Source organism: Varroa destructor, unplaced genomic scaffold (assembly GCF_002443255.2).
Source record: "Varroa destructor unplaced genomic scaffold, Vdes_3.0 BEIS01000002.1, whole genome shotgun sequence".
Classification (NCBI taxonomy): Eukaryota; Metazoa; Arthropoda; class Arachnida; order Mesostigmata; family Varroidae; genus Varroa; species Varroa destructor.
This window is the reverse complement of record NW_019211455.1, coordinates 12,236,394-12,263,141: the sequence shown is the minus strand read 5'-3', so window position 1 is coordinate 12,263,141 and position 26,748 is coordinate 12,236,394. Positions and strand designations below refer to the sequence as shown.

Sequence of the window (26,748 nt, the reverse complement as noted above, 5' to 3'; positions counted from 1 at the left end):
CTCTTTTGTTCTCTTTATTCCAGCATATCTCTGCCGACATAGAAAAGAAAAAAATAATTTCTTCGAGAAGAAGAAGAAATCTTTTGGACACGTTGAAGCTTCAATGACGCATGATTTTATTGTTAGAAATTAAAATTTATGAAACAAAAGTTATCTAGCAAGTATTACTTAGACAGTATATGTGGAAATGTGTGAGAACGTTATGATACGCGTACGCAAAAGAGAGTGGGCCGTCTGTCCAAGGTATTGAGTCATTTAAGCAAAATAAGTGAGAGCAACGAATCAAATAAAGAAGACCTTGAATTCAGCACGATTTCCCCGACAAAATCAGTTTCTCCAAATGGCTATAGGCCACAGAGTGTGTGCCTTAAATAGAGATTCTTGCATTTAATGGCGCCAAGATGTTTGATTAGGCTGTTAACTCCTGATAGCATTACAAGAAGTTGTTGAAACAGCAACCATTGACCATAACCACAAATGCTCGACACTGACACTGGCGAAAAGTAAGCGACTTTCGGGGGTATCGGATATTCTCAATCGATGAAGACCATCTCAATGATAGGCATATTTACAAACGGAGGTTTACAAAAAGTAACCAAGAGCTTCATGGGTAGCAAGTCTTTACGTTTTTCCTTATGAAAAAAATTCACATTTTCTGGATCGGATAATCGCAGTGACCAAAAAATGGGCCACTCTAGGCTAACCCAATCATCATCGCGCTCATATGGGCACGTACAGCAACGTGTTGGTTTCCTAGGGCTTGGGCTCAATATAGCAGATTCAATAGAGGTATTACTCCCGAAAATACCCAGCACTTTTGAAAGCACACATCTTTTCCTGTCCATAGCAAACGCGCATTATAATTAGCGGTCATAATGTCGAGCATTTCTTATCCTACCGAAAATTGAACTAGTTAAAAATTTCGCCTTTTCCTTTAAGTCTGCCAAAACACTTGGTCGTATCGATAAAATTGTTCATTGCAGCCTTCTACACTCGAAACTTGTTCCAGGTTTTCGTTAATTTCACATTTGCGTGGTAGCAAATGACAGAACAACACTCAGCTTTACGCAGATACAGTTCCTAAGTAATTCAACTTTAAAGTTGAAGAATTACAAAAAAAAAAAAAAATAGAACTAGTTATTTTTAGGCAGATGAGTGATTAAAATTGACATTGAACGGTATGCAGATTCTAATTTACAGGGGCAAATCTTTACGTGCTCCATCAAGGTAGTATTCCTCATATAATTGTCGTTTACTTCCCTAAGTGATATGACTGAGCAGGGATTTTTACGAACTACAATCTTCGGCACCATAATATATAAGCTACACATTAAGATATGTTTTGCTTTCTACCATACATCAGCCATTAGTGTGGACTGAGCTCGAGTTTTAAAACGCCCTGTATGTCCATAGACGTAACCATTATAAATCAAAAAAAAAAGTGAGAAGATCCTTAAGGAATAACCTTAGAGACCGACAAACTTAGCTGAATCTCTGCTAGGCATATCCACATTGCCGTATTGCCACGCGTCCAGTAGTTTACAAATAGGCAAAGAATAAGCTCGGAAGCATAAAATATGACTTATTTGCCATAAAATTGCAACAGTTGTTTAAACACGTTAGCGAAACAGCTGATGCTAGTTCGCGCCGAGTCACAATCATATTCCTGTTTAAGGCCTCACAAGTTACTCAGGCATTCATAAATTCATTTAGAAAGGCTTCTTGAATTGTAGATTCAGTGTACTCTTCATCAGTTATCAATTTTCTAAGGGGCTTTGATTGAGCTCATACGGAATATCTGATTCGATTGAAATATCAGTAAGTGACCGTCGTTGTCATGACTGTGGGCAGTTTCCGACTTCCCTCGACAGTATTCTACCCCAAAACGGACCGATGTTCAAAAACGTCTTTACGCGTCTGGTCGATACACGGAAAGACGATGAAGAGATTCCTTACGTTCGATTGTCTGGGTTGATTTTAACTGTCAGACTGATAGGCCCGGCAGGTTCTGAAGTGCGTCGAAGTCTCAGCAGTCGAAAGCTACCAGTGTTAACTGAATGCCAATTAAATCTTTCTGGGTTCCATACTGCTTGGACTTAGATCTCCTAGCTTTGGGTCCTAAGCATAAGTAAGCTCGAGAATATTCTGATATGAAGCCCAAATCGCCTATTTTCAAGTTCTCTTGGCTCTTGTGCCATTTTTACCTTTGAACGAGACAATCTAGTAGAGACTGGCGCTGAAGATCCTTGGAAGAAAATCAAGCGTCAATTGACCAAGTCAATATGCGAATTGGTCATCTCGTGTTAGTTACAACTATAAATTTTGCCACAGAAAATGGCACATTGGAAGTTATTTCAAAACGAAGAAACTCCTACCACCAATAAACGTTTTTCATAAAAGCGTAAGGTCCAATCTAGATATGTTCAGGCTGTTGTTCCTCTGCCATTGTTGCTAACAGCCGGATAGGTTATTAAAAACCGTAGTTCTGACAATATGCTACTCACCTTTTACACTTCTTTTTGTGCGTTCTATTTAGAGTTCGGCCCGTGTCTAATTATAGAAATCATTATAAATATTTCTTGAAGCATTCTTACATGAGCTTGATTTATTTATGTATAAAGACGGTCACTGAATAGTAAGCAGGCGAAGCCAAAGGTTTAGATTCAAAACATTAAACATTGTTCTAATTTCCACAGCTGTATGTTGTAGATTTGTGTGGCAATAGCAAAGAGTATGGTATAAGCTTTGGATATGATTGTCTTTCTCATTGAAGTATCACACAGTGTTATCACATAGCTAATCTGATGAAGAACTTTCGAAACCCTGCAGTTCTGTTATAATACAAGGCTTACACGAAGACGCGGAACAAATTCGATTTTTTCGATAGGTCGTATGATTCTTTGTCCCCACCTCGTTCATTGCGATATAAACAGTTCTCTTCGGTGGTCTATGGCAGAAAAATAGATTTTCGACCAACATTAAATGTCTTTTAATGTTCCACGAGGGCGCGCTGATCGATAAGACGCTTGGTATAAGCACTTGATTTGATCGAGATCAAATTTTTTGCGCCTCTGTCAAAGAAAGCAATGGTTCCGAGCCGTCCGCCGGTGACAGAATGGTTTTACGAACCGAAGATCCTACAAAGCTCAGCGTTTATTTCAAAATGATTGAGTTAAAGGAACAGCTCAAGATGCAAATAGATGTCAGCTAAAGATATCTTGCTGAGCAAATTTAATATTCTTTGAAATGTAATGGGCTAAAGATTCACATATATTCTAATGTTTTAACGCTAAATTTGGTTGAAGATTGTAAAATACAAACAGGAAGCGTTAGTTCCCCGTCCTGAACAGTCGGGATCGGCATCATTCTAATACAAAGTTAACGTTTCTATGAGTTGTAGTGAAGTCATTTTTACTCTGCAACCCGATTTTTTTCCAGAAGTTTGTTCAAACCTACATATATATCAGATGTTTTCAAAAGTAAGAAGAACGTCATTAAATAATAAATTAAGTAAAGAAATTCCATATTTTTAGTAAATGACTCATTTTTCTCATCAAGCTCGGAACTTTTTAGCTGTCCTCGTGTGTTCAGGAACGTTATAAGTTCGCGTATTGGACAATAAACAATTGTGGTACCCAAAAATTGGTTGTATTCTATAATATCAATGACTAACATTGTGATTGGTACTGATTGCATTACATATATACGACTAGAGGGCCGCAGTCACATGTCATCTTGAACAATACACATTTATTTCATAATGGCTCTTTTTTCCAAAACCGAAGATAGCTCTGATCAAAAATCATGGCTACCACGCTCTGTCGCACAATGGTCCCATTATCAAGTAAAATTGTAGAATGCTCCGAGACAGTAAATAGTAGTAAAATACATTTTTATTCAAACCTTCAATTAGGTTGATAATTATAATAAGATAATGGCACACATGAGCGCAACAAATATGCTACCCTGGTACTACCAATACTATTAGCTCTTGGTAAATCATAGTTCTGAGCTTAACTAAATTTCGAAATTTTCGATAAACTGTTGTCTCCCTTCTTCTGCTACGTGGAATGGGTGACTAAACGCCCTACCGCAACTTCACATGTAGCCTATATGCCGCTGCTCGTTGTAAGTGTCGGTCAACCACCTCAGCAGGTTACTGATGGCGCTCTTTTTTCTGAGCACGTGTCGCCTATTTATCCTTATCTGAAAATACTTTTTATCTCTTATAACAACCCATTGGCCTGATGCGTGTTTGCTGAGCGATTTATATTGTTCTAAAGATCGGAAATGTGAGAAAATAAATGCATAACGTCCACGAATGGGAACTGCCTTCAGTGTCGCAACAGAGTTATCTCCGAAAAAAAAAAGTCATCAGAGAGCTAAACTGTTGCCCCTAGAATCACAGCGACACCAGACTATTTGGCAGCACATTCGCTTTCTTGTCTCGAACAACAAAAAACTAAAAACAAAATAGGGGCAATCGTCAAATTATACGCAGCAACAGGACAACAGCTGGCCTGACAATAATAACAAGCTAGAAAGTGCAAACATTCGCTAACTCGACCGTAGCAATGCGAATCTGTCCAGCAAGAGGAAAATTAAAACCAACTTTAGAAATTAGACCAGTGATAATTTTATATCCGTATATATGTGCCGAAATGGTAAGTTTTGATGAAATCGGGCGACCGGCTGCCTGTCTCATCATTGATCGAAACGGGCTTAACGTACGTACGACAGAACAATATCATTTGGTATCATTTATATAATAGGAAAATTTTTTTACTGTCGGGGGGACGATGCCTAGGTAACTTATTCCCTACGATTTCCGGAGAAAGCCTTTCGTATTAATTGCTGATTTAATGGGTAGGTAAGAGCATGAAATGCTCCTAATTTGGTAGTTCTACACATTTTGCCGACGCATGCAAATGTTTAGACAAGATAATTGCAAAAACAGTTCGGCTTATACTTTCCAAAAGTAGCTAACATTATACATTTTTCTTTCTCTGATTTTATATTAGTTTATTGATTAATTGTTCGTTACTATTCGGTGAGCAGAATATTATAGGCCTAGAAGTACACATCAGGACATGCGCTTGTTCAGGCTCATGTGTTTATTTCAGGCAGCGGTAACACGTCTTGTCGAATCTCGAGGCCTCATTATTCACAAGGCACGATTGAGGTGTACGTTGAATCTGCCTTGCATTCTGTAACCGCTTCAGATTTGTAGGTTCTCTTCATTCTTGGCTGGCAGCATCCTGAACTGAACATAACGTGATTTACGTACCCGGGGTTACGCTTTTCCGAGCGTCAAATAATTGATTCTGGCCGCTCGATACTTTCGACACTGGCCAATAGCAACGTTGATAGCCTGCGTAGAGGTTTTAATTATGTCGGTTCAGGCCGAAACAGAGAAAGGTTACTGCGGCCAGGTTCTCCCAAACACATAAGTGAGCGAATTGTGTTAGCTTAACCTTGTCAGAGTGTGTGTGTTATTGTTAACGAGCTATTACTTGAAAAGGAAAATGTTATCGGAAGGGTTGCTGAATCCGCAAACTAACTAAACTAGAGAAACAGGATTCGTAATAGTATTCAATAAGTAAGGTCGTTTTATATTTTTCTATAATAGCGTTTTACTCAAAGCAAAGGTTAATTCGCTTGGAAATGATTTTTTCTTTAGTAAGATACATAGTCTTCGACCGAATATCCTTTCTGAAGTGATACTCTATCGAAGTGTGTTACAGGCACATTCTTTCATTGACAATAAGAGGCTAACGTTATTATGCCGTCAATTACTAAATTATGTAATCAATCAATTAGTTCTTTTTTTTTTTTTTTTTTTTGTTAATTTTATTACAGTTATGTTGAACAACCAAACATTTTATTACTATAATATTGTACTATACCTATAATTAAGCTTCTTCGCAGACGATTCGCCCCTGGCCATGTATATATAAACGCTAATAACAGTAATCATAATAACAACCACTATATCGAGTTACCGTGATTGGTTATGCTACGTTAGCCAAACGTCACTAGGGAAACACCCAGGGCTTTAGCCACTGGTAGGTTAGGTCCTCGGTCTACGAAGTTTCAAGGTCGCAGCTTGTCGGCGGGCCGATGAAACATAGACGCCGATAGATAATGTACAGGCCTCTAATAGAACAGTAAATGGTGAAAAATGAAGGGAGAGACGCTGATGCTTTTTGTAAACTAAGCGAAAATAGTCTCAGCTTCATTTATAAGTATAGCCACCGTAGAGAATCGATAAAATCTTGGAGGTTCGTAGTTAACATTCTTTCCTTTCATTACCTTCAACTTATTGAACAAAAGCTAAAACCTAGGCATAAACACTTTTATATAGTTGGTCATTTGGATTCTTGTGATGGCATCTTTTTAATTTGGCTCGCGTGTGCAGGTGGCCAAAAATGTATTTACAACGCGTGCGTCGCCCACATTCGCAACTAAGAATAGCTTTGTTAGCTTCAAAAAGACACCCCATCGCTCACAGATGGTTAACATTTGACTCAGTTAAAAATCAAGATTCTATGTTTAGCAGCATTTGCTATTGAATAGCATGTCTATACAATATTTTTTAGGCTTATGTCGAGAGCAGGCATCGTTGTGCCGTCATAAACCGACGCAGCTAGTCAAGGTGCCGAAGAAAAAAGATGTGTTCAAGCTACATATTCCTAATACAAGGCCGGCAAAACCATGGCTATACTTCAGCAGACTCCTAACAGGTTAATGATAATCTTCCTAGTCAATTTTCGGATGGACATTTCCTTTACATCATTGCTTATCTTAGCTACAGTATGAGGAGTCCTTGATTGCTGTCGAACATATATTTTTATTATAAGAAAGTATTTTCAAGTTCCCTGCCAGCGTACCGTTTCAATGTTCTACTGAAATATTTAGTGCAGGACACTTATGAATCAACACAGGTTTTCGAAGCGCTTTGTAAGCAAAACAGATTGCAGAAAAGACGCGTAACACTATAAATAGCTGAATCACAGCATAGGCTAATCGGTGTGTCTGATAGACTGTTTGATTTAATAATAAGGTGTTGCTTCTGAACAAACGAGCCGCTCTTTCCTTCGCCAGCATGGAATCGGCCCTCGGCCTACGTTTCGGCGACGTAGTTCAAATCACCAATTGACCGAAATGACGTCCAACAGGCGTAAGCATGTGGCAAACCAGAAACAGCCTCGTCTTTCGAATTGGACCTATTCTTTATTGCTAAATAGTTCTACAATGTAACGCAATGATCTTTTTAGTATCAGTGATCGGCCTGAAGCTGTCAGGCTTGACGAAACTACTTCAAAAAAAATTCACCAGAATGTCTCTTATCGCTTTTTCACCGGTAATTTGAAGGAATTGGCGAAAAGATATCCGAGCAGGCCAAGAATCAAAAACGGACCCTATCGTCAGGATCATCGCAACGGTTAGCTAAAATACTGCGGCAGATAAAAACCGTCACGGAGAATTCTAGATTAGCTTGTCCCGTTGAAAGCCAGTGCACAGGCAGAGTCGTATAAAGACAGTCACGATTTTATCATTAAAGCTCAGAGCGTTGCAGCAGCTTGATTGCGTAATGTAATATAGTATATAGATTGTAATGTAAACGCAAAAAAGACTGTTGTTCTTAACTGTATCGTTCTGCATTAGAATATAACACACGATTTTCTGCATGGTAACGGTTCCATGTCGGTGCCTATACTTTAATTAGATTAATAAATTTTGTCATGTGTACCTAAACGTTTATTTTGACATCTTACTTTCGATTCAAGCAAGACTCGAAGAAATACTCTAGGAATCTTCTCGAGGGTGTATCAAAAATACATAATCTGAAAAAATACAGATCGGTATTCCAAATCGAACATTAAAAATCAACAACAATTTCAACCGCAAAAATCCCACGTAGTATATGGTGTCCTGCAGCACTGCATAAGACTATTAGATACATTGGCAATTTTAGGTTACTTTTACAGGTTGTTCGGACGACCTTGCCGATAGATGAAAAAACCTATAATAATTAACAACACTTTTATCCATGCATCGGATGTGTACGGATGACGGTCACTCGGGTTTATTTGAAATCAGTCCCTGTAACAGCTAATTCGCCGCAATGGGATCTGCACACAGAGGAATAGTCATGTCCTAAAAGTGGCTTGATGCCTCTGTGAATCCGTCGGGACGCCATTTTATCTATTTGAGTTTTTTTTTTAAAGTTCTCACGCAAATATTTACTAGCCGTAGTAACGTTAAAAAATATAGTTCTTTTGACGTATTTATATTATAGTTTGACCGTTTAGTAAAATGATCATCCAGTAATTTCCAGCAAATCGCGAACTTCAATTGATGATCTTTAATGAGTTTCTCTTAACATCTTTGTTAAGATGACCATTTTCGTGCACTTCAAATAGCGTAACAGACATAAAATACGGTGACGTCTTTAAGAAATTAGGAACTTATGATGCTATATGAATATAATGGTCCAAGTTCTTTTTGGTAATATTAAAACTGAAATTTTACTATATGTCACTTTCTTTCGTTGCTTCAAGGGGTAAAAACCCGTCAATGATTATCGCGGTTATGATCTAGTATTCAATTTGACTTGTCCGGAGTGACGGATCGCCGAAGCCCAGACCACGCGTGTATACACACATACGGACGACCGAGTTCCGCTCATAAAATAAACTGATTGCTATTATCTAATATATTTATTATAGGGAAAGCCTAGTGAATGAGTAGTACTTCTAGTACCACTAATAATAACAATTGTAACCGTCCGCAGCCTTTACATTCCTAGCCGGCCCAGGTGTGGTAGGGTTCTCTGGCCAGCAGCTGGACAAAACCTCTGGCGAAAAGAAAAAAACGTTTTCTTTCATGGCCGATAGCTTGTCGTACTGTTCAGGTTCAATGTTATTTGCCTTCGATCAAGAGATCCGACTTCTGATGAGTTTGTAAAGCAAGGTTGCTACACTAACGGCCGCCCAGGAGGCGCTGTAAGTAGTATCGCAAAGTAAGAACGACCTGTGAATATCATAGCAAAGGCCATCGTTCTGTGAGCTGTTGTGCATAAAACGTGATCGATTTAAGTGAAGTCTGGTAATAGAGAGAGGCCGGAGGTACTATGAAAGAGACTAGTTCATTAAGAACCGCTTTCATTTTACCAAACTAATATATGGATAAAGCTGATAACATTGGGCCTTTCAGGTGGAACATGGTATTTTAGCTTTTTCAACGCTGACAGGTGACTATGTGTAGAAATATAGCATGTTTTAGAGCCATCTAAAAATCACAGAGAAAAGTTTGAACCTTATTAAGATTTTAATATGGCTACATATGAGATTAATTTACGTAAACGCGCGAACCCGGTCATTCCAAAATTTTTTGTCGGGGCCATCATGATATTCAAGGCCGGACGCACGAAAAATGATTCAATGGTCAACATTTTCTTTTTCATTCGTATATAAAATAAGCGGCCGCTCATGGGGGGGGGGGGGGTAGTAGTAGAATCTAGAGAGATTTGTTTTAAAATAAATGTTTTGCCACTGTGACTGTTATGATGATAAAGGTCATCAGCTTTTTAGTCCTAATACTCGAAGATCGGTGCCTAACTGGGCACAAAAATTCGCTAAAATTGAAGGGAGCCTTTGCTATCAATTATCACAAAGGTTCGTAAATTCTTCGTATCCGTAAATTTGCTCGAAGCATCTCTATAAATAGTAACCATCCTGGCGTACTATTTCTGAGAAGTAGCGAGTTCAATTAAATGTTTTTGCATCTACTACTAGAACTTAAAAGTTTAGTTTTCTCATTCGATTATAAGGCACTTGATATTCAGCTATATTTCACGTTTATTCTAAAGCGAAACTAAAAATATTGCCTATAAACTAGCCATATTGTAAATATGGCTTATCTAAACTGATTCGTATCTGCATTCAGAAAAAAATCGCTGATTTTATTTTTAAAAAAAAAAAACCTAAAAATTAAATTATTTGTGTTCCTGTTGGACACAAAAAAAATGTTATTGTTTTATTAGAAGTGAAGATTAAATTTACTTCAATTTCTATTCGTCTATTTATTCTTCACCGCAAAGGCAAAATTTCTTAAGCGATAATTATTTTTTCGCGATTGTATCGGATACAGTTCAGAGCGCCACGACCCTAAGCCATGATTTAAATTGTATCGTATAGTTAGTTCATACATGGGCAACAGTAAAGCGATACGGTTTTCTTGTCTCCGATTAGAAAACTAATAGCGTCTGCAATATAATAACTAATCAGATTTAAAAATTTGCCGAAACTTTATTTATCAAATCAGACGCCGTTTGTGATCAGACGAAGGTACAATGTAGCAAGGTTTTTTCGTCGGAGTCAAAAGTATAGTTGAAGGCACGCAAGCTACCGTAACATCTGGGTTCGAACCCGGGCATAGATACACGATTCCTGTCACACAGGGAATCAGCCGTTTGATGGAACACCTAACGGCGATACCGCACGAAACACAGATGCTACTGTAATGCGTGTCGTCCGCTGTAGTAAATGCCTTCTTGATGCTTGATTGAAACGCGTCTTGATGGATACGATTCGGTAGGGTAGTCAACGATTACATGTGCAATATCTCATGTCAAAGGTGATTTCTTCGTATTGCTGCATCGAATGTAGGACCGATAAGGTGGCCAACGTTTTTCTACTCTCTCTCTCTCTCTCTCTCAACTTTCAATGGATGTTGCCAGCGCTCGTAGTCATGGTCGACACCGATCTGTTTAACAGAATTAACTGTTGGTTTTAGCCCAAACACACTGTTTATGGGTTTAATGCCTTTGCTTTGGACTGTATTGCACAAAATTAGAAAAAAGACGCTTATTGGACTGTTCCTCGCTTAGAGAAATAAACTATGATGATGACGACTATGTTTAAACTACGGAGCCAGTGTTGTCCGCTACATACAGTTATACATGTGCAGCCTGCTGTTACGCTCGAAAATAGAAACAAAGTCATCCAGTGAGCGGGCACATCATCAAAGTTCTGCCTAATTAGCACAATCAATTTTCATGCCTTCTCTTTCGAAGGATGTAAACTGGTTACATTACGGTAGAATTGGGGGAGAACTGTCAAACATGATAGCTTGCACCGTAAATGTGGGCACAAACTGTCACAGTGACTGGGCTGATGATGCAGACCCGCAGATCTCTGCTCTGTTGCCTAAGCTGCTACAAAAGCAAAGGGACTTAGGTGGGGCGCATCTAGGAGTACGAAGCAAATATCAATGGTTAAGCGGCGGAATGTCGTCAGTTGCGTACGGTTTCGATGTATTTGCTGCTGTAGGTTCTATGAGGGGCCTCGCTTGGAGAACAGATGAGATGAAAGGATAGTTACCACTTTATACATACACTGCAGTTGCTTGTTTTCGTATTTTAGACTGATACGATTAAGGCGAAAAGGTACCAAAAAGGAAAAGGAACATTTTTAGGTTAATTTCGAATGTATTTTTTATCTGAATGATTTTTTTCAAGATTTATACTAAAAGAAGTACCCAACAATCAACGGGGCATCGCGTCTAACAGAATTTGCCGATTATCATTATTCTCAGACTCAGGTATGGAGTAACGTTTTGGATGGAAGCATATTCCTTTTATTGCCATCAAAACCTTTATTCGAATTGATATCGTTCAAAACTTTGTCTATCGCAGTATTTAGTTGTTGTAATTTGGGCCTCTCATCGAGAAATGCGTATGCTATAATAATAAGCTGTGTTGTTTTCTTCACAATTAGGCCCTCTCTGCTGAGAAGCCTATATTTCCAGACGATAAAGGTAACCTACTAGGAGTTCCATTGAAGTGGCCGAGTTGGACATCATTTTCACGGAGCAGTACCAGTCAACTCTACCTAAAAATAGATCATTTTTCCTATAAAGATATCGGTGACACTAGCACTATTAGGAGAATAGGACTCACTAGCCATGGTATTACAATACCCTCATTTTTGGATGTTACATAGGACGCCTCAAACCTCTACACTTCACTGTACGACATTGGCAAAATTTACTTCATATTTCAATTGTGATGACATTATATAATATGTCTTAAATAATAATAAAATGCAATTGGGTGAGTTTATGTTCGTTGCGTATTCACTGAAATCAAAGTTGTCTTATGTGGCTACGGTGATACAAGGCAGGATGTGACAAAACATTGCTAGCTGCTGCTACTAAGTTCTATAAATCTCTCTACATTACACCCGTTTTCTTAGAACGAAGTTCCTATGATTACTAGGTAAATCAAAAGTGTTTGTGTGGGCTTTTTTTTTGTCAACTTTAGTATACAATAGTAGTATTGAAGGAAAACTTCAACTGAAAGCTTACGATTCAATTTTGTCCCTAAAAATAACACGGTACCCTAATCTCAGTTTGCGGTTAGAATATTAAGAACTTCCTTTACATGTTAAAGAGCCTATTCAAAGTAACGTTGAAGTTTAATTTATCTTGTTATTACGTGCCCTTGTATTCTTGAGCATTTTTACATTTCTTCGCCTAGTAACCTTCATTAATAGATCTATTTCACAAACTGAATGGCCATAAAGAGGAGTTTATCGCTACCTTAAATTAGTAGGTCACTACCTCAACCCTATCAAATTGTCCCGTCCCTATCAGTATGGAACAGCATTAACCGTTTAATTAAAACTAAACTCATCAACCTGAGACGAGATCGTCTGCGCGTCGACACACGTTACTTCGTGTTGGGATCGTCGTCCGAAGCAATGCCTAATTATAACGATAGCAGCAGACCTGGAGCTCGGAACATATAAATTCATCGATTGTCCCTATTTGCTATCGAAATTTCCCTCAGTGAAAATAAGCCTCATAATAAGTGCTTTCTAAGCATCCGGAGTCGTCTGCCTCTGGCAGCGTCGGTGTTGGTGCTGCCTTAGTAGCACACTTTCAATACTGCGCGTACTGGTCCGCCTTGCTCTGAACGTTATTTATCCATTTATGGAACGATGCGTCATAGCGTCGTGAACCGACGGGGACGCTGTACTTTGTTTGTAAACAGCTGTTTCTCGTCCTCATCATTTGACTCATTGCCATAGAACAAGACGGGGCTTCGGCGACGACTGCAGTTACGATGGCAGTGCCGTGGATGGACAAGCCAGAACGTCGACATGCACGAATAAGTTATCTGTCTAGCGCGTTCGCTAAGCGTTAGAGGATTCTGCCACACACAGATCCAAGATTATCAGTTTATCAGTTCGAAGTGATCGTCTATTGTGGTTGTTATGGAAGAAGAGAGATAAACCACCTCATAGCTAAAAAAAGGTTGACACTCTTCGAAGGTCATTCTAGCTACAAACGATGTTATTGTTATTACTACAGGAATGAACAAGGCGCGGCAGAAAAGGAGACAGACGTAGGAAAGAATACATATGACATTTACTTCGATGCAGTCATAAAGGCGTAACTGGGGTGCCGACACAGCGTAGGTGCGTGGATTATGTTGTCAGCATTGTAAACTTCTTTGGCGTGGTCTATATGCTTCATTTCATGTATAAAGTAAGAAAGTTTTTGTTTATAAAGGAAGCCAACGATCTCAATCGTCAACTAAATGAAGCCGTCACTGTGTATTTAGACATAAAGGCATAAGGCGCATCATGTGTATGAATATCAACTAAATACGGAAGTGTGTATTTTAGCTAAGCTTTAGAACAAATGATTCTAAAAGGAACGAACAGTCCTTCTGACGAGACACGAGTGAAGTAAACAATGGCTTCGGACTTGTATGTAGACACATACTAAGAAAAAACTGGCAGTATTTTTATTTGGATAACGTTGCAGTTAGATCTTTTCTTAAAAGAAGGCCATTACCTTGTTCAAAAACAAGATCTATCAGGACATGCATCTGGGTTTTGCCCGATATTTGATTTAAGGCTAAAAACAATTATCTTTTTTCAAGTAAAAGACCCTCGCTAGCACTACATCTAAAAGAAAATTAAATACCTGTACAGTATTTACGAAGGTAACATATAGTCATCTGAAGCTAAAGAGAGACGACTGGCTTTACACAACCAAGTTGATGGATTCATTTACTGTTGTCAAATAATCTGAAAGGAAGTGTTTATGTAGAACCACAAATAGGCTCTGAAATAGTTCAGGTCCTGCAAAGAAGAAACAGATCAAGCAGCACCGCACGGAAGACCTATCATCTACATGTGCCACATCTACATGTGGCGATCAATCGCGAAGCGTCCGATTGACTTACCGCATTGATTAGCGTCTATATTTCCACAATGTAGCAATCAATATTCGTTCTATTCTACCAGAAACAAATTAAGTTCGTTTAATTTATGAGTACCTCGTTAGTTTTCACGTCATCAGTTGAATATGTTGTATTTCTTATCGTAATAGGTAAGTGATAAGAGAGATTATGTATGGCCTATTTGTCCAAACATTAATCTTTATATAGCAGTATGTATAATATGAATTGAAATATACGTGTTTCTAAAAATGAAAAACCAAAATTAAGTAGAATTTCTATTAAAAGATTCACTTGTTAAGTAATGAAAAGATATATACTCAATATTATTTGAATTTAGTTGAGTATGTTCCTTTAAATATAACTTGCTTTTAGCCCTCTGCGTTCGTGCGAAGTATATGTGATTAAAAATAGATAAAAACCTCTAACTTCTAACCTGTAGAAGAAAATTCCAGAACATGAAAAGTTCGGCCTCGGGCTCAGTTTCGGCAATTTATTTATTAACTGAAATAAGCAACTTATTTCATATATTTATGTGTTTTTCATTTTCCTATCTTTGTTACTAACCTATTTTTTAAGTTCAGAGTTCTATGCTCTATGACTTTAATGATGGTTTACCGTACTAAGGAGTGGTAACGTTGGCACCACGCCATATCCGACGATGCCTCTTTGGTTGTCCTAGAATAAAACAACTTGTCTCCTAATGATTTTCTTTATGTGTTAGTCGATGCACGTACTTGGCCTGCTCACGAGAGCAGGTCTGTCCGATCGATTACGTTGCGAACTAGTTTTGATGTATATCGTGCAGAATACGTTTTGTATACCTTCCAACCAATGTGATGATCGATTAAAGCCAACCTCCACAACACCCCACCGAATAACTACCACTTCTTGAAGTAACGTTCTATGCTAGTAAAAGCAAGTAATGGCTTACTTCGGTCGCATGCTGTTCTCTATACTACGATTGCTAGTACTTTATTGTTCCGTCTACTCCAAGCGTGTTGTTGGGTTACAAGCTATATAGCGGTACCGCGCCGTAACTAATGGCCGTGACCAGCTCTCTAGAGTTTCGAAGGGTTGCTTATAAGCAAGGACACCGGCCTCCACTAGGCCCAAGCAAAGGACGGCCAGGGGAAAACTGAAGTACATACATGCGGCTGCTTTTACTCATTGCCTTACTAATAGCCTTCTCTCGTTTCATATCTCTCAGTGATATTTTAGGCTGTTCTAAATATGTGTGATAATAATAGGAATAGTTTTTATGTACAAATTCAGGAAACACGGCGATACGGACTAAGTCGTGTTACATACTGGTCAGTTGCTTGAGTTCGATTTAATGCGAAAGTACAGTTCTTATCGTTTCGAAAACATATTTTAGCAGAATTGAAACCTTAAGTTACCAGTTAATTGATCTTTAACACAAGAACCACTCGGACCGTTTTTTTTTTTGAAAATCTTACCATTTCGGGAAAGTCTTATCCAGGACAATGACGGAAGAACAAGGATGTTTCTAATTTTTGAAGCTGCTGACTAGCCCCTCTCTCTATTTTCGGGTTATTGGCGGCAATTGTTTTTGGCGCGTGTCATGCGACATCCCGATGGCAGTGACACTTTAGGCGTCGCAGCCAAACTGATACGTCGCAAGAAACCGGTAGGAGGTTCACAGTTTGCTCTGGATCTATCGACCTTTCTAGGTGTAGGTCGTGATCTAGGCTGGAACAAAGTGCAATACGTTTTGTGTGCGATAGACTAAATGTCGGACTACGACAGTAAACTGTTTTGCTATCACTAGTATACATATATATATTTAAGGGTCTGGATTCAAGTATCTATTCTGTGCGCTTTTAAGATTATCGTTTGCCCATGAATACAGATGCACAATTAAGTGAAAAGATACAAAACGTACGGGTCTATGCGAGCTTGCACTGATTCTTCTCATACATTAATTTAAACGTTGGCTATATAGCGTCGATCAATTTAACATGACGCCAAATCAAGTTTATCTTATAGAGATAGTACCTGAATAATGATGAATGATCAATTCGCACGAACTAGGCAAGTACGAGATTGAATCCTAAAATTGGGCAGATTATCGCGTAAGGTGATCGCATTGGTCCATTTGGTTTTTGGATACGGCTTCTTTTTCTCCTCGGTCCTTCCTGATTGCTTATATAGGGCTCCCAATCGTGGTACGACCTTAAGGCAATCCTAAAGAGGCTGCACCAAGGACTTCCATAACAAGAACAGCTGAGAGTCGTCAGCTATGGAGAGAGACCTCTTTGTGTTTACGAGACGGACGTTGTTTCCCTAAATGAATAGAGTGCGACTGTCATCACGTCTACAGATCCTTTAGGTTCAATTCTATATTACCACCATTTCCGATCGGTTAACTGGCGGTAGATATGCATTAAGAATTCAAAAGATGTAACCGACGTTAACGCTAGCTCGAAAGATTACCCAAACACTTGTAACACACATTGTCAATACGTCTGTAATTGTGCGTCCTGCTGTGATAATTCTACTGAATACCGGAGTCTTGCACACTGCGACCTACTCTCGGTTTCAAAAGTTCGCTTAACTTTTTAGGACATATACAATAATATTGTCGGTAGCGTTTATGATTATGTGAAATTAACCCGCTCTAAAAACATTATGATGACATTAAAAAAAGCCATATCTTTATTGTATTAGTCTGATCTTCCGTTGGTCTTCCGTGTATGATTTGGTTTCACTTCTTTACAACTGCCCTTGACGTTGCAGGATTGCTGGGTAATTTCCAGTAATCTTTATTGATGCTTGGGTTTGTTATCGATTTTCGTGAGCCCTTTACCGTCTCGCTTGCCAGGCAACTATAGTTTCAGAACGTAAAAAAATAAAAGCCCACACTTAAGCGGAATTAACATTTTCTAACTCACTCGATTTTTTTGTATCTTTTATTCATATCGTTTTTAAAGATCACTATATAATTTGCTTAGACGGTATTGAACGATAAATAGTAGCAGATCTGTCAAATGCTCCATGCTTAATTCTGACGAGCTGATCCGCTCTGGCCGAATCAGAGCAACCGCTGTCATAAACTATTAAAAAACCATAGGTCACGAACAATACAAGCATGATAACATTAGTTTCTCCGTTACTTTAATATGGTGCTGTGACAGTAGACCTAACATAGAAGTTTGAAGTAAGCTAATTATGGTAGCTTTGGGGATAATCTCGTAGTTAAACTCGACGCGCATATCTCCAAGCGTGGACAAAAACGAAATCATGACTGGTATGTACCAACGCCTCTAAATGCAGATTGTTTGCGGCAGGTTTGACCTGTATTGCTGATATCCGTTCATGTGCAGAGTGGGGCACTTAAGGACACCCCAGACCTTTCTTGTAGGAGAGAACCGCTTTAGAAAGCAACGTTTGTCGATCTGGCCTCTGATTTAGCCTAAACTACCTGAACAGCCGGGCCGTTAGTCATCGCTTTTCGGTCTTGATTGAACCATTGTTTCCCCTGTCAGGCTATATAAAAGCACTTTTTGGTCTCACAGGTGCATTTCCAACAGAGGAATAAGGAGTGCAACGTACGAAGATACGCACGCCTATGGCAATATGCTTAGACACTACACAGTATCGAAATAGGTCAGCTGCGCTAATTTGTTATATACTTGGCCATTTTGAAGCGAACGCCGGTACATAGACAACAAATAAAAACATCATACCGCTTCCACTGATCGTTTAGTCTTAATTTTTATTTAGAAATTTTTGAAATTCGGCATTTCATTGAAAAAGCTGGTCAAGTGACGTAACGAATTGCAATAATGTTGACTAGTTTTACCTTAGTACTGACAATCGCACGGTGTGCCCTAATCGTGTGAACATCTTTATTCAACTTAGGAAATACATCCAACTAAGCGGACTTGAAAAGTGTAAACGATAGCTATGTTTTGAGTTATTGATTTACGGATTAATGCCATCCAATTTTAACTTAATCTCTCAGAATCTCAAGTACGTATACGAGAAAAACATGAAATTAGACACATTTTAAGTGTATGGATGAATTGCTTCTAGAAAATGCAGACGTTGTTAACATGGAGGAAAGCGGATGGAAAGAGGTCGTAGTTAAAAAAAATCCCGGAGGTGAACAAGTAAGGTTGAAGTTTTGTTTTCAGAAGGTAAGTAGCAATAATATTCGCTTAAGTTACCAGGCGAATGTTCGTTCTTATGCTAACCGGTGCCTATAAATATAAGGCGTTATTGGGACAGATTAAAAGTAGGCCAACGATCTATGGATGTCTGTGCTGCGTGTAGTGTTAAAAACTGCTAGGAGAGAAGCGCTGTTCTCAAGGTTTGATATCCACCTGCGTAGCGTAGAGGGAAAATATCATTGAGGGATTTTTTTTGAGCAGTTTACTAGAGAAACGCCGTTGTTTTTAACGATGCTATTGCCGAACCCACAAATCTGATCACCGGCTCAGTTGACTACCTTCAGAAATTGCTGATGTACCTACTAGCATAAAGACGGGATCAGTTATGCAAAGGCCAAGTTTCGAACACATTCTTCGAACTTTATTAAAATCAAGTTTTCTTAGACGTCCGGGATCCTTGGGGCGGCTATTCACTGGAGCCAAGTCGTATAGGTTTCACTAAGAAAAACTAGTTGAAGATTAGAACTATCCTTGGTATTATTTTTTCTTTTTATTGTAAAATATTTTGTTGGGGCAGAAAAAGACAAAGCGATAGTTAAAAAGTGATCACTGGTTAACTGTTTGCATATCTCAAAGTTGATAAGCTATTACAATATGTCTGTTGCTACCAACTGTCGCTAAAGTCACATCTTCCCCTTGTCTAAAGCTTTTTTTTTTTCTATATCAGTTATTTCAATAAGGATTTGTGCTCATTTTGGCGCATAACCAGCAGATAGCCTTTCCTATTAACAGTTTTCCTATTAATCACAATAGATTTCTCCGAGCTCAACGTTTTGCTCCAACCTACATAATCCAATCTAAAAGAGCATATTCGGAGCGGTGGGGGTGGTTGTTTGGTCAGTTTGATACGTTGAACCAGGTAGGCTTAACTTAAGATAGTCATACCCCAATGCTATGTTTACGACTCGTGTACTAATCTAAACGGGTGGTACATTGTTCTGTGGCTATATATTATGCTACTAAAGTTATAAAATAATTTCGATTCTCCGCTAACGTTCTCTGCCAGATTTTAGGACGTGGGACGTTTGGTTCCGTAAGTCGTATACAGACATCAGACGGGGAAATTTTAGCCTTGAAGTCACAGGATATCGACCAAAATTTCATTTCGCGAGAACTCGAAGTTTTAAAGGTATGTTTTATTAGCAGATCTGTTGCGCGAGCAACTATTAATATTAACTGAACATATTAAATTTTCTTTTAATAAAATGCATTTTACGGCAAACATATTAACAGTTGTTTTTCTGAAAGTTAATTCGACCAGCGTCGTTCAGCGGTCCCCATTGACAGGCGAACGAAACTCACATTGGCCCACTTCACATATCGCTCAGTAGACATTTTTAAATGATGTAGAGTAGTTATATGATTATTCCTTGACAGATGATGGACCATCCGAATATCGTGCACCTCAAATACTACTATCTTGAAACTGGTGACGACGTTTTAAAGTTGCACCTCATAATGAACTACATCCAAGAAACATTGCATCGCATTCTCGTGCAATTTCGAAAACGTGCCAAACTGATCCCGCCGGTTTTTATCAAGGTACGTCGTATCGACCCTATACACCGTCTCCAGTATTATTCTGTTCAATTGGCGAAAATCAGCACATCGTGCGTGCACGTATTTCTAGCGTGCTTCTGAGCTGATTTCAATTCGACCCTTTCCTCGTTTACCATTCACTTATTACATGCAATTGCTGTTGTTTTGAGGCGGCTGCAGGTCATCATGCACCAGTTTCTTCGAGCCATTAAATATCTGCACGTCCGAAACATTGCTCACCGGGATCTGAAGCCGTCGAACGTGCTCGTCAATGTTGAAACGGGCCGAGTAAAATTGTGCGATTTCGGTTCTGCCAAAAAGCTCAACTCCAACGAGACGCATATCGCCTACATATGTACGAGGCACTATAGGTATCGAGGAAGAAGGAGTATAACCAACGCTTTTTGACGACAGACTTCTATTAATGATACCGATAGCAGACTTTTTTTTCAGTTAACAACATATGTAGTGCTGGTAACTCATTCGTATCCACAAGTTCAGCGATGCAAATATCAAGTTATTGCTTTTGCCTTACATGACATCTGGCGGCAAAAGCAATGTTAGTCGTTCCACTTGACTAGAAACGTTGCATTTACTGTACATAGCTGAGGTTCTATGCTAAACAAATGGTTTTCGATATATTCTAGAGCGCCCGAGCTAGTCATGGGCTGCACGTCATACACAACAAAGGTGGACATTTGGTCAGCGGGGCTCATTGTCGCAGAGATGTTTTTGTTACATCCGGTATTCTGTGGAGAGTCGAACCTTGATCAACTTACTGAAATGATCCGAATGCTCGGCACGCCAACCAGGAAAGAGATTAGGTCTGTCGATTTTCAGAAGCTTAAAAACCATATCGGTTTTATAATCTAATCTGATCAGTGGTCATAGCGGGCTGATTGTGCCATTTCAGGGCTCTTCATCCGGCCTTTCCTTCTGGGCTGCCGAAGAAGGAGCCGCTCAGCTGGACAGAGATTCTCGAGCACAAAGTCGAGCCGCAAGCGCTCATCTTGATTTCAATGGTACATTACAAACCATCTTTAATTTTAGGCCGGCCTGTGTTACATTCTTATATTGAAGTTACTAGAGGTGAAACTTCTTAGCACTGCCCGGTGCATCCTTTTATAGCTTGTAACTTAATTTTTGATTATGTCCGTATGCACTGTCGAACTTTGATTTGACTGTTCACTATAGACTATAGAAGAGGTTGAATGGCCGAACATCGATATAATGCGTGCTTCTTATCTGTGTGTTAAACGAAAGAAACGAAGAAGATTTCAAACTAATTCTTATGATACCCATTTTGCAGTTCCTGATCTTTCAGTCTTCTGCTCTGGTTTTTGATTGAGTACTAGCCAGATGCCACTGTGAGATTAACATATCCTGTAATTTGTGTCTTGCCATTTTAGTACGGTTGGACTACTTACTTACTATGATTCCCATGTCACCTGCGTTGCTTGTTCTTTTTCAGATGGTCCGATACAATCCAACAGAAAGGCTCGATGCTTGGGAAGCTCTGTCCTACAGCTTTTTCAATGAGGTTGGCAGTCTTTATCTTGTACGGGGTATTTCCACGTATAGGAATCGTTGGTTATTGCTATGTTGCGTTAGTGTCTATCAAGTCACCTGCAGGGACCGTGTTTGTCCTGTCACTTAATAATAACTTCATCAATATGTTATATAAGTTAAGTAACAAATGGTATAATTTCAGATCCGCACGAACCGATGCCGCCTACCCTCTGGCAGTTTTGCCACCCCGCTAAATGACTTCACCCCGGAGGAGCTAACGTATATTCCGAGGATAAAGGAACTATTCGATAGATCCGAACCTATCAATATCGCTTTCCAGCACACGAACCCTGTCGCGCAAGCAAATTAGACACGTTGTGCACGTTCGAAGCCATTGGTCCACCAAAGATTTGCCGATCGCCGCTGTGTTCGGCTCACTTATGTTGCTTGTTAGCCGCAGTGGCCCATATTGTAAATTGAAATAGCAGAAATGATATCGCCGATATAAACAAATGAACCATGGTTTTTTACCTGCTACACAAATCAGACGGAAAGGTTTGCGTTCGCTTACATGAAAATATACGTGACTGAAGTGTAGTTTTATTCATTAACGTTTCCAGCATATTGTGATGATGAATGCTAATTAAAGTAGAAATAAAATACTTGCATTTGAACAAAGAACACCAGCTGTTTAGAAGCGACTGGGCGGAGAATTCGTCTCAAATGCCGGACAAAAGTTTAACGCGTCTAAAGACTTTGGGTAGACTGTCATATCGTCCGGCGCACGTTCGTTATTATCGATATTTAGTATATCTAACGCTTCCCCTTTTACGGTTTAGCACTGTCTTGCGGAGCTCTCAAACCGGGTACAGAAAGCCCTATTGATCTATTATTATCTCTGCCTTTCATCTGTCGCCGAGGGAACGACGGGAAGGGGGCATTTTATTATGTATGCACGCAGCATCGACTCATACAAATCTGTTTGGTTGGTCCAGTAATCGTATTATGTCGCAGCCCGGAATTGTTTCAAAAATGCCCATCGATCATATTTTCTCTATATAGTTTGCTCAGGTTGATAAACATAATATCGTTATCGTAGTTTGATACTGAGATGTTGACAAATCCGCATGATGTATGTCGTCACCCGATGTGACCTGCCAGACGGCCCATCTAGACACTTGGTCGCCGTTATATAGCAGGTTCGTAACTAGATGCAACAAACGCTGGCTTCCTTTGAATCTATATAAGTATATATATATATATATAAAGTATAAGGTATAAAGAGCGAGTGTTAAACTTCTACATCGCGCATCCTTGACCAACCTATCGGTGGGATTGCCGGCGCTTCCCATACTATAGTTTAGCAGACGTGAAAATGATAACCGTAGACATTTCAAGCAAGCAGATAGCTAGCACAGGTTGAATTAAAATGCATATCGTATTTGCTTAGTTCAGTTGGTCGCAGGCCACCCGACCCAGTAGCAGCAGCTTGTGAGAATTCAAACCATATCCGCAAGCTGATAGTGTGGGCCTAAAGAGCATCGGACCATCACCGCCAGCACTGCCACTGTACTGCCTCGACAGGACATGTGAAGTATCTGATCCAACTCCATTGGGTCGAAATCGGCTTTCGGTGTATAAACTGCATTAGCAGCTAAAGGCGCGCCTTGTTACAGATCCGATTGTACGATATTGAGAATCTTGCAGCAATCAACTGCGTCCGAAATACTTCTTTCCACTGCCGTTGTTCTCGTGCTGGCTTTCCTACGGCCGTTACGAAATGTACACCTGTAGTCTGTCTACTATAGACTACACGCTTTAAGTGTCCAGAGAAAAGACAACAGAACTGTTTTCTCTAGTCCGTATCCAATCCATCTAACCCCGTCCATGAGCGAAGATCTAAAGCGACTCCAAGGATACCGACTTCAGCTACTATTGCTAATAGTCTAATATGTGCTTCTGCCGGTGGCGCTCGGCGTGCTATATCCACATACTTCGCTGAAACGTCGACTGAAGGCCAACTCGAACCTTTCGAGAAGGACCATTCTAGAACAATGCTTATTACCGTTCTCTGTTCGACGAAGGCACCGTGTGACCTACTCCACGCGGCCAGCTTTGGAGAAACTAATATTACCATTCACTGCATGCAGTAGTGATAATGGTACAATTTCGCCGATAGCTGATGCAATGCAGGCACTCGCACAATAGACGCGCTTGCCTTGCCTAATAGCTAGCCTAAGCCGTATATATCTTAACGTGGATGTTGTATAAAACACGAGTTGTCAGTCGACGGATTACTGGCCACCAGCGGCACGATGGATCTATAAGCATCGACCATAGGCACATCGTGGCCATGGTAACGCCACGCGGATAACACGACGATCCCAACAGTGCATTTACCAGCCGCGCTTCACGGAGCACGAGTCTTGTAGAGAGGGAGTGGATCGCAATAACTAGCTACCTACAGCTTACATCGGTGCCTGCAGGAAAACCTATGCGGTGACGCTGCCAACTAGGCTAAAATTCGACAGAGTGATCGGAAGCGATTGTCGTAGCTGGCATACCGTCGCTCCGCCGCATCGAACCGTGCTCGCGGCGGGCTCTCGTCTACGGCGAGGACACAGCACTCACAGAGCAGACAAACCCACTGAACTACGCTCACTGGACAGCTGATCAACGACACGGAGCGACGCCGACAAACGGAGTGAGCCAACTCGACTGCTGCAACAAAATTCGATACCAATTCGATGCTGATGCAACTGCTCCTTCAAAGTCGGTGATTTGGCTTTTGACATTAACTGTATCTGCTAAATCGGCTGACCGTAGCAGCATTGGATTTTGCCGGAATTGGAGAGTGCATGCGTTAATTGTAGTAGTAGTAGTAGTACAAAACCTAGCGTTTTATGAGTGGTGCAATTCTGCAAAGTAGCAGAACTGCTGTGCAAAGAAAACAATCGCTCTCCTTGTTTTTGTGTTCCGCTTCGTTTCGATACCGCGTATACGTTGTTGCCGGTGTTTCCATTGTCTCGTGGCGTATTAGCCCTTCTTCTTAATGAAGTAAGCAAGTAAATAGGTGTGACTGATAAATGGTAGTGTCGTGACCCGATACATCATCACTGCCTCGATCACTTGTCGGAGTCGGTTCTTCTGAGTCAGCACCGCAATGGACCTTGAAAAGCCTGAACAGCCACAGCTTCCTATGTGGTCACGAGCGTTTAGCTCGACAACGGAATGGAGCTTGCATGTGGATAAAGGTGCTAGTCAGGTCGGACAGGATCCAGGCCGACCAAAAACTGGCTCTGGGGATAAGTTTCAGAGACAACGTGAGCTGCTCGAACAAAAACAAAAGCAAAAACGCTTGCAGAGTGCGACCCTCATCAAGGCCACCGATGGTAGGCGACGACCAATGTCAAGTATGCTGGAACGACACGCATACGACGGACCCCTCAGGGAAGCTTCTGGTAAAGATGTCGACGAACTCGATTCGGACGGTCAGTGTAAAACAGATGTCAAAACACCAAAAAAACAAAAACAGCCACTAATTTTGGCGAGCAAACCTAAAGAGTTAGAAGTTGATCGAAACAGGAATTCGCCAGAAGAAGAAGTTCTCGAGAACCGGCCAGTAACTCATAATCCCTGGAGGAGATCATCGTCGGTGCTATCTCTGGATACACCTTCGGAATGTCGAATGGCGCAGGTCCACGACGCGGCAGGTACAAACATGCTGATGCCGGGTGACTCACAGGCATTTGAACGAGAAGATATTGGTACACTTGAAGAAATACTGCTTAAAAGCACGTTCGACTTCGTTCATGCCCCTTGCCCCAAGGGAGTGACTGTGAAATGTCGCATTACTCGTGACAAAAAAGGTGTTGATCGAGGACTTTACCCTACTTACTATTTGCATCTGGAACGAGCTGACAAGAAGCTCTTCCTGTTAGCTGGCCGCAAACGAAAGAAAAGTGCTACATCAAATTATCTCATATCAGTGGATCCGACAGATCTATCGCGAAATGGCGAGTCGTTTATAGGCAAACTCCGCTCAAACCTTTTCGGCACATCTTTCACTGTATTCGACGGAGGAGATAATCCGAAAAGAAGCTCGCATAAGGACCACACCCGAAGTGAAATCGCAGCCGTCGTCTACGACACGAACGTGTTGGGTTTTAAGGGACCTCGGAAAATGACCGTGCTAATACCGATCGTCGACGAAGCGACGGAACGTAATAGCGTTCGGCCGACGTCGGACAGTGAAAGTCTGATTGAACGCTTCAAGACTGGACGCCTAGAAAATGTGCTCCGTTTAAGCAACAAGCAACCGGTATGGAACGAGGATACGCAAAGTTACGTGCTCAACTTTCATGGACGGGTCACCCAAGCGTCGGTGAAGAATTTCCAGCTGGTGCACGACAAGGACGTGGAAACGATTATAATGCAGTTCGGACGGGTGACGGAAGACCACTTCTCAATGGACTACAGCTATCCACTGTGCGCTCTGCAGGCGTTTGCCATAGCACTAAGTTCGTTTGACTCGAAACTTGCGTGCGAGTAGTGAGTGCCAACATGACTTGGAAGGGCAGGCAAGCTTCATGTTGACTGATTAGGTAGTCACAAAAACAAAAATGTTTTCAACGATATTATTATACAAAGACACAGATAAGAAGATATAGATTGACACATGACAAAGTGAGGCCTTGTCTATGATTATTTCGGTCCTGAAAATAAAAAAAATTCTGTTTTTACAGAAACGCGAGTTTACTTACAAAACTCAACATAACGTACAGAGAGCAACTGAAGCAAGAGAAGGATTTTGATAAGAATAGAAACACTTAAATTGCTTTTTTCATTTCATTTAGAGGACCTGTATGAGGGTCGAATACGGCAAACGGAAAAATGCAGCAGCCATTGCATCATAGTGTAAGGATACATTATCCTTGTGGGGGGGGGGGAGGGAGGGGGGGTCCTAATTGATTTCCTGGATTCTGATATTAGTAAGCACTAAGCGACAGCGTTAGGAAGACGTAACGTTGAACAGTCGAAGAAATATTGGCCATTTTTAAGGCAAAAGTGTTTTAATTTCCTCTTTACATTCTAAGATAACATAGCTTAACGAAATATGCATTATTTGAGCAACGACCTTCTGCCGTTTTCCTGGTAACACTCTATCTTTGTATATCTTTGTAGAACCCCTGTGAATTCTGGGCGAAAAAACAGTAATAAACGATTTTTGCATACTTTCGTTGAAAC

The 26,748-nt window shown here is 40.3% G+C and overlaps 2 protein-coding genes and 2 long non-coding RNA genes across 10 annotated transcripts; 3 read left to right on the top strand and 1 right to left on the bottom strand.

Annotated features, from left to right (window-relative positions):
• Positions 1–10,086: 10,086 nt before the first annotated feature.
• On the bottom strand, positions 10,087–16,847 carry LOC111245012 (uncharacterized). Of its 2 annotated transcripts, XR_002671168.2 has the most exons (3): positions 16,277–16,846; positions 15,718–15,970; positions 10,087–10,770 (listed from the first exon to the last, which is right to left on the bottom strand). It is a non-coding gene; the product is annotated as an uncharacterized LOC111245012 (long non-coding RNA). The 2 variants fall into 2 exon arrangements; XR_015320202.1 differs by lacking the exon at positions 10,087–10,770 and having other exon boundaries at positions 14,724–15,970; positions 16,277–16,847.
• LOC147757383 (uncharacterized) lies at positions 10,765–12,127 on the top strand. The gene is made up of 2 exons (XR_015320203.1): positions 10,765–11,607; positions 11,784–12,127. It is a non-coding gene; the product is annotated as an uncharacterized LOC147757383 (long non-coding RNA).
• A 411-nt stretch (positions 16,848–17,258) lies between the features above and the next one.
• LOC111244363 (glycogen synthase kinase-3-like) lies at positions 17,259–22,704 on the top strand. 6 transcript variants are annotated; one of them, XM_086979012.1, is made up of 10 exons: positions 17,259–17,528; positions 17,797–17,887; positions 18,317–18,420; positions 19,460–19,582; positions 19,831–19,995; positions 20,173–20,363; positions 20,640–20,816; positions 20,906–21,014; positions 21,464–21,532; positions 21,704–22,703. In XM_086979012.1, the coding sequence occupies exons 3-10, from the start codon at positions 18,337–18,339 to the stop codon at positions 21,869–21,871; spliced, it is 1,086 nt and encodes a 361-aa protein (XP_086835138.1). In that variant the 5' UTR covers positions 17,259–17,528; positions 17,797–17,887; positions 18,317–18,336; the 3' UTR covers positions 21,872–22,703. The 6 variants fall into 6 exon arrangements, with proteins under 6 accessions (XP_086835138.1, XP_086835137.1, XP_022647123.1 ...); XM_086979011.1 differs by lacking the exon at positions 17,797–17,887 and having other exon boundaries at positions 18,326–18,420; positions 21,704–22,704; XM_022791388.2 differs by lacking the exon at positions 17,797–17,887 and having other exon boundaries at positions 21,704–22,702.
• A 207-nt stretch (positions 22,705–22,911) lies between these two features.
• Positions 22,912–26,397, top strand: ktub (Tub domain-containing protein ktub). The gene has a single exon (XM_022791574.2). The coding sequence runs from the start codon at positions 24,665–24,667 to the stop codon at positions 26,051–26,053; it is 1,389 nt and encodes a 462-aa protein (XP_022647309.1). The 5' UTR covers positions 22,912–24,664; the 3' UTR covers positions 26,054–26,397.
• Positions 26,398–26,748: the final 351 nt, after the last annotated feature.